This window comes from Macrotis lagotis, chromosome X, assembly GCF_037893015.1.
Source record: "Macrotis lagotis isolate mMagLag1 chromosome X, bilby.v1.9.chrom.fasta, whole genome shotgun sequence".
NCBI lineage: Eukaryota > Metazoa > Chordata > Mammalia > Peramelemorphia > Peramelidae > Macrotis > Macrotis lagotis.
Genome location: NC_133666.1, coordinates 684,323,773 through 684,331,706, shown reverse-complemented (window position 1 = coordinate 684,331,706; position 7,934 = coordinate 684,323,773). Strand labels below are relative to the sequence as shown.

The 7,934-nt window shown below is 50.4% G+C and overlaps 1 protein-coding gene and 1 long non-coding RNA gene across 5 annotated transcripts in view; one reads left to right on the top strand and one right to left on the bottom strand.

The window, feature by feature from the left end:
• Positions 1-1,178: 1,178 nt before the first annotated feature.
• Positions 1,179-5,344, bottom strand: LOC141501794 (uncharacterized). 2 transcript variants are annotated; one of them, XR_012472310.1, is made up of 4 exons: positions 5,201-5,344; positions 2,974-3,086; positions 2,382-2,431; positions 1,179-2,268 (listed from the first exon to the last, which is right to left on the bottom strand). It is a non-coding gene; the product is annotated as an uncharacterized LOC141501794 (long non-coding RNA). The 2 variants fall into 2 exon arrangements; XR_012472309.1 differs by having other exon boundaries at positions 2,974-5,344.
• A 335-nt stretch (positions 5,345-5,679) lies between these two features.
• The window catches only part of FOXN4 (forkhead box N4), a 30,269-nt gene continuing 28,014 nt past the window's right edge, over positions 5,680-7,934 (top strand). For 2 of the 3 annotated variants that reach the window (XM_074206106.1, XM_074206109.1), the window contains exons 1-2: positions 5,758-6,141; positions 7,651-7,736. In XM_074206106.1, the coding sequence (XP_074062207.1) occupies positions 7,654-7,736 (83 nt within the window). In that variant the 5' untranslated portion in view covers positions 5,758-6,141; positions 7,651-7,653. The other variant, XM_074206108.1, reaches the window with a different exon arrangement.

Below are 7,934 nucleotides of genomic sequence, written 5' to 3'. Positions count from 1 at the left end.
TAGACTCCTTGGAGGTGGGATTGAGTTTTTTTTCCCTTAATTTTTCTTTTTGCCTTTCTTTGTTTTGCTAGAACTTAGCACAGTGCCCCGGCACATAAAAGAAGTTTCATAATTGCTTATGTGTTGTTTCTTGTTATGACTAAATTTTATTTATCATGATTAATAACTAGTGTTTCATCTTGTTCAGTATCTACAGGTTTCTATGATTGTACATATATAATATATCAGATTACTCACTGTCATGGGAGGGAGGAGGGAAGGGAAAGAGGCAGAAAAATGAGGGATTCAAAATATAAAATGAATGTTGAAAACTATTTTTATATGTAATTGGAAAGAATAAGATAAAATAAATTCCATAAAAGTATGTCATATAAAAAGGGAGGGGAAGTATCTATATGTTTTTAAACACATCACACACACACACACACACACACACACACACACACACACACACACACACACAAACAACCATAATCCCTGTCTTAGGGATTTTATAAGCTTGAGTAGCAAATAGAAAGGCAGTACAAAAATTATGGAACAAAGACAACAATTTTACATTATAGGCAACTGGATGGTAAGAATAGAAGACACATGCTGTTTTGCTTTAGTGGGCGGGATTTTAATCACTTCTGCCTCATTGGGGAAGACTTCATGTAAGATGAGGGCCTTTTGCCATCCACAAGATTTCCTCTAACTCAGTGCTCCGATGAATTAGATCAGTCATATTAGGCCCAGGGGAAATCCTGGTGGCAAGACCTCTTATATGCATCTGTAAGAATCAAGGAGGCAGTTTGGGGGCTTTTCCCCCCAGAAACAATTGAGATGTTTTTTTTTTTCAAAAAGACACCTGTAAAATTTAAAGGCAAAAAAAAAAAAGAAACATGAGGAAGGAAAGTAGGGCTCCAAATCCCTAGAGTAAGTCACTTAAAAATTCACAGGCTAAGAAAACTAGCTTTTAAAAATACTTGAACAGAAAGAAAGGCTATATATATATATATATATATATATATATATATGTATATATATATCTATATATATATATATATATATAAACTTCAAACTATATAAAATGTATCTTTTATTTTTCTAAAACACAAGAGAATTTATAAATTGGACTCATTTTACTTTTGAGTTTTTAAACTTTATATTTTTAAACAAATCTGTTTGAAGACCCAGAATTTATCGACCAACATAACATTTTCAAACTGTCATTAAAATTAGGTTGTTTGTGTTCATTTTTGAGCATTTTAAAGATTAATGGAAGTCAACCAAAATGACTTGTATGGTTTGTGAATTATTTAGCCTTTACCTTTGTCTATAAAAAAAACTTGTTGCTTACTATGAATTTAATATAAAAAGTACCTCTTGTCTACAGTACTTAAACTATGTTTTTTAATTGAAGGCAGAACCCGAGATAAAGAGAGAGGGAAACTAAAAAATCCTGCTGTAATAATCTTAATTTAGCACTCATAAACCTCTTCTTCCAGGGTGTGCAAGGTGGTCTCTTTATTTCTGGAAGAGGAGCAGAATCAGGGACTTGCAGGTTCTAAGAAGGGAATTCACAGTGAACTGGAGCTCTGCCAAAGGTCTCAGCCCCCATTTCTCCTCCTTGCTGCCACTTTGATGAATGAAAAATGAAAATGTGCCTATCCTGGGAGCCCTGGGTCATTCTCCTGGTTAAACAGATGGTGGGAAAGGCTTCCAAGCCATCAGTTAGGATGAGCTACAGGCCATAGTCCTCACACTACAAAGGTAGAATCGTTCCTTTCTCAGCAGTCAGTAAAACACCATTGGGAACAAGAGGTGGACTGGCCTTTGTGGCCGAACAGTGGCGTTTCTGTTAAATTCAAGGTATGGAAGGATTTCAGTTATGAATCTCTCATCTGTACTTCTCCCAGACATTTTCCAAGGGAGGGGGTGGACCACTAGAAGCCAGGAAACAAAGCTAGGAAAGGTTTTAGAGAATCTCTAATCGGGCCCCATCCCTACTCCTTCATTTTTTAATATCATCAGGGTGAGAGCTGGGCAGTAGAGTAGAATAAGTTGAAGAAAGCCCATCAGCAGAGAGCCAGAAAAAGCAAGGTGGGGGTAGTTGCAGATCTGAGTCGGGGGAAGCAACTTTCAAGCTAGAGAACTTGGATTACAGGCTGAGTCCTATTACTTCATTTTATTTCTTGGGTCTCTTCTTTCTGTCTCTAATATCTGATGAAATTCGATGATCTTCAGTGTCCTTTCTGGTTCTTAACTTTCTGTGATCCTGCGAGGTTTCTGCTATGGCAGAATTAGAGATACAGAGCTAGAAGGGTCTGTGGAGCTCATATGACCCACCCCCTCCTTCTACCGATGAGCAAACGGCTGGGTACAGGGCTGAAATGACTTACTTAGGTAGCTTTTTGACTTCAAATATAGGGCTCCTTCTACTCCATGACCCCTAAGAGAGAGAGGGCAACAGCATCAATGACAACTGAAGTAAAACAATGGGGGGGGGGAGAACCACAGGATTTGTCAGAGGGCACCAAAATGTAGTTCTATGCCCTCTTACTGTTTTACCTCGAGAAAACTACTTCTTCTCATTTGTAATGGGCATTTAGCATAGCCTCAGACACACAGTAGGAACTTAATAAATGCTTATTTCCTTCCTTTCCTATCTCTTCCCTGAACCAGAGGGAGGATGGAGGTGAGAGCTTTTCTATAAGCTCCAGAAATATGCCATAAGCCTCACAGGATCAGACTCATCTGCTCATTTTGCTGCGAAGGCCCAGAGAGCCTAAAATGATTTGTTCAAAGGCACATAATCTACCCCAGAAAGCACTGATTTAGTGCCTACCAGGAGAAAGGCATCATCTTAATCCTGGAGATATAAAGACCGAATAATAATATGCACTGCCCTCGAGGAGCTTACATGTTAGAAGGGCTGGAGTAAAAGGATAACCGTTCCAGCCAAGGAGGCTGCCTCTACCATATCAGACCTACCATTTAGTCTGCAGACCAGGGTTCAGTCTCTTGTTTGTGGTCCAGACCCCTCAGGAAGGCAGCCTGGTGAAACGATGGATGGGGCCCTTCTCAGATTCATTTGCACAAAATATCTAAAATTGCCACAAAATGAGGAAAAAATAAAGATGTAGCTGTTTTCTCATCCAAGTTCAATAGATCCCTTGACATCTAGGAGAGCTGCCAAGAACATGGAGAGGTTAAGTCACTGGCCCAGGCGCCCAGTCACCACATGTCTCCATCTGCACTTGAATCCAGGTCTTTCCGGCTCTGAGGGCAGCTTCTTTCCACTCCAGGATGCTGTCTCATGTACAAGAATAAGTCGATTATCGGAGAAGGGAGAAAGCACCTGGGGGAGGCTTTTTCCAAAGGAGAAGACATGTGAATGAACCTTGAAGGAAGCTAAGAATTCTAAGCAGCGGAGGGAGGAATGGGTGCCTTCTGGGTTGGAAGGACAGAAAGGGGGGTGGGATACCCAAACCTATGAACAAATATGCACATTTCCAAACCCCAATATCTATCCAATCCCAGGTTTGCTGTTGTCTTCTGACCTTTGGTTCTCCTTTCCCACTGGTCACATTAATCAGTAAGCATATATGTGCCTAGAACTTGGTTAATGCCAGGTGATCTTTAAGGCTGTTTCCTGCTCTAAATACTATGACTTATGAATGTTCTAGGTTTTCATCTATTCCCATCTTGCTTTTTCTGGCTCTCTGCTGGCTTCTACTTTATTGCCCAGCTCTCACCCTGATAACACTCAAAAATGAGTGTAGGAGTAGGGATGGGGCCAGATTAGAGATTCTCCAAAGCCTTTCCTAGTCTGAATCCTAAAATTTGGTAAACTCCCCCTATACCATTCAACTATTCCACTACTTCCCACAGATTCTGTTGACCTCTGACCTTCAAATGTACCCCCCCCACCCCCAGCGCAGCTCTTGTCCTTACTTAGGACTCTTGCTTGCAATAAGCAATGATATTATATTTTCTAAAGCAATATAGTTAACATATCAAATACTATTAGATACTATATATGAAAATAAAGTTTATGTGTGAATATACATGTGTATAAGCGGTACCTGAGGTTTATAAAACTTTTGACATGTCCTGTTTGATTTAAGCCTCCCAGTCACCCTGGGGGGAAGGTGCTATTACTATTCCTGTTTAACAGGTGAGGAAATAAGGCTCTTAGATACCAACGTTCCTTCCTGTTTTGGATCTTGCTACAGGAATGGAGATTCCTGGGGCCACCAAATCCCTTGGTGACCCTCGTCTTTCCTACTCCTGCCCCAGGTTCTGGGCTCCATACTGGTGTGTGTATATAAATGAGACTCCTCAACCGGCTTTCAATCTTATCATTTAATAAATTTGATTTAGTCAATATGATTAAATCAGTCATTTTAATTAATCAGCATGCATTTGTTTAGTAGCTGCTAGGCCAGTTTAGGGTGCTGTCCCTGAAGTCATAAGGACCCTAGTTCCAGCCCAGCTAGCTGTGTGCTCCTGGGCAAATCATTTCACCAGGGTTATCTCTAGTCATCCTGATACATGGCTGGCCACTGGATCCAGGGGGCTCCAGAGGAGAAAATGAGGCTGGGGACTTGAGTACAGCCCCCCCCCACCTCAAATCCAACTTCTGTTCCAGAACAAAGGTTGGTATCTAAGAGCCTTATTTCATTGCCATCATCACCACACAGTGCTAAGAAGCTTGGTCCGGCTTCTGGCCTGTTTCCAACCCCACCGAGTGTCAGCCTTGCTGGGTCCCATGACCTTCAAGTCTCCTCTCCCCAAGCTCTCTGGCTCCCACACTCTCTGGATGCCATGACCCAGCACCGTCCCACGGGCTGGCAGGCCTGAACAAGAGACGCCGGGAACTTGGCACACTCTTATCATTCGGTAGGGTGGGCTTCCAATCAGGAGGATCCGGCTCCAAATCTCTTGCCTTTGGAGCGTGGCAGCAATGTGAGCCCCGGCAAGTCGGCGCCCCGTTCATCAGGGTCCCCATCCGTAAAAGGGGGGTGAGGGGCGACCTTGGTGTGTGACCAAGCAGACTCCTCACCCCCCTGGGACGGCCTTTGTTTCCCCGTCTGCAACGGGGGGGGGGGGTGAAACCACCTACATAAACCCCGAGCTGACAGACTGGATCTGGACCCTCATTTTGGGTGGTTTTTGTTCTTTCCCGTCACGCACAACGACGGTTCTCAACGTTCACCTCTGTGCAAGCCCCCCAGGCTTCGGTCCGGCGGGCGCCTCTGCCCCCCCCACCCTCGGCTCAGCGTGGTGTGCTTGTGCTTGCAGTCAGTGACCGCGGGGCCGCTTCCAGCCGGGGTGACCCTGGCCGAGTCGCTTCCAGCCGGGGTGACCCTGGCCCCTCCCCCCGGGCCGCCGGCGACCTCTGCCCCCCCCCGCTCTCCCCTCCCCCCGGGCCGCCGGCGACCTCTGCCCCCCCCCCTCTCCCCTCCCCCCGGGCCGCCGGCGACCTCTGCCCCCCCCCCGCTCTCCCCCCCCCCGGGCCGCCGGCGACCTCTGCCCCCCCCCCGCTCTCCCCTCCCCCGCCCGCCTCGCGCCACCTTTCCCGCGGAGGAGGAGCGGCCGAGGCGCGGGCCGAGCGGCGCGGAGGAGCCGGAGCCCGGCCGCCCCCAACGGCCCGGCGCCCGCCTCGGGGCCCTCCGGCCGCGCCGGCCCCCCGCACACCCCGCGGCCCGGGCCTCGGGCGGGGCCGCAGCAGGTGGAGGCGCCGGGCCGGCGCGGGCCCAGGTGGGCACCTGCGGCCGCCCCGCTCCCGGGGGCGCCCCGAGTCCAGGGCACGCCGACGGCCGGGCGGGCCGCTTGGAAACCCGGGGCTCGGGCAATAAAAGTCGGGGCGCGCCAGGAGTCCGGGGAGGGGGAGGGGAGGGGCGGGGCAGGTGCCCCTCCCGCTAGAAGCCGCTCCCGGGGGACACGGCGGGGGGGTGCTGGGAAATGCGGCAATCCCCTTGACCCTGCCCCCGAGCTGACCCTGCCCAGCACACGCCCCCCTCCCGCCCACTGCGCATGCTCCCCGGCTGGACAGCTCCTGAGAGGGAAATTTGAAAACGGTCGGGGAGACGGAGCCTGCGGAGCCGGGGCCGCGGGAGCCCAGGGCCCGGGAGGCCGCCGACGCGTCGCCCGCAGGTACGGCCCCGCGCCGCCCCGCTGCGGGGCCCCGGCTGCCCGCCCGCCCCACTGCCGCGCCGCGGCCGGGCTCCGGGGAGGCGGCAGACCCGCGGGGCCCGGCCCCGGCCCCGGCCCGGCCCCGGCCCCGGCCCGGCCCCGGCCCCGGCCCGGCCCCGGCCCCGGCCCCGGCCCCGGCCCCGGCCCCGGCCCCGGCCCCGGCCCCGGCCCCGGCCGCCTCTCTTCTCGGAGGGGGGGCTCCGCTGTCGCCTGGAGGTGTGCCCCCCCGGGGAGTTTCGGGCTGCCCCGGGGGCGCAGACCCGGCCCCGGCCCCGCCGCGCCCCGCAGTGTGACCGCGGGCAGCGGCGGCCGGGTGGAGCGGGGCCCGGGGCCCGGGACCTGGGAGGGAGCCCCGGCCTCCCGCTGTCACTGCGGCCGTCCATCCCCGGCGCATCTCTCTCCCTCTCCTCCTCCTCCTCCTCCTCCTCCTGCCTTCTTTTTCTCCTCTTCCTCCTTCCTTCTTTTCTTCCTTCTTGCTCTCGCTCTTCTTGACCCTGGTCTTTTCTTGCCTCTCTTCTCCCTCTTTCCCTCTCCTGTCTCCTCTCTTTTCTTCTCTTCTCCCTCCCCCTTCTCTCTCCTTTTTTTGTCTTTTTCTTCTCTTTTCCTTTTCCTCCACTCTCTTGTGTCTCTTCTCTCCCTCTGTTTCTCTTCTGCCTTCTCTCTCATCTCTCCTTCTCTGTCTTCTGTCTCTTCTCTCTCCCTTTCCCTCCCTTTTCCTCTTTCTTCTCCCCCCTTCCCTCTTCCTTTCTTCCTTCTCATCTTCCCTTCCCTGCCCCCCTCTTCCCTCTCTTTTTTCCACCCTCTCTTCCCCTCTCCTGTCTCTTCTTTCTCATCTTTCTTTCTCTCTCCCCTTTCTCTCTTCCCTTCCTTTTTTCTCTCCTCTCTTCTTTATTCTTCCCCTTCTCCTTCTCACTCTTTCACTCTCCCTCTCTTCTCTTGCTCTGTTTCCTCTCTCCCCTCCCCTTCACCCTTCTCTTTCACTCCTCTCTCTCCCCTTTATCTTGTCCTCTCATCTGTTTTCCCCCCTTCTATCTCCTCCCCCATCTTCTCCTTGGTCTTTTCTGCCCTCTCCTAAACTAGTTTCCTCTTTGCTCTCTCCTTTTTTTCTTCTCTCTTTTCTCTCTCTTCCTTTCTTCTTTTTCCCTCTCTTTTCTCTTCCTTCCCATTTTCCTTCTCTCTGATTTCCTTTGTTTTCAATCAATTTTTTCTCTTCCTTTCCCTCCTTTCCTTTCTTTCTCACTCATTCCCACTCTTCCCATTCTCTTCTTTAGCTCTCTTCTTTCTCCTAGTCCATTTCATCTCCCCCTTCTCCCTCCTCCTGCAGTCAACTCTCTCTCTCTCTCTCTCTCTCTCTCTCTCTCTCTCTCTCTCTCTCTCTCTGCCAGATCCATTCATTCCCTTGAACAGCTGGCTTCTTTACTGTCCCACTCACCTCCCTAACCCAGTTTTTGTCTTTTTTTTCCCCCCAAGGAGATGATAGAAAGTGACATTCCAACCATAATGTCAGGAATCATTAGAAATTCAGGGCAAAATCTTCACCCTGCGCAGGAATACAGGTGAGGGATTGTTTCTTTTTTTGTTGCAAAATCCTTCTGAAAGGTACCAGGAAGTTCGGGGCGGGGGAGGTCCTCCAGGCTTGGGGCTCTCAGGGCATTCCAATCTGTGTTTTTAAGAGTTTGTCCAGTTTGGAATGCCCAAGAAGAGTTCCTGCAAGGGGCGGGTGGAGGGAAGAGACCCAGTCCTGGGGAGGACTT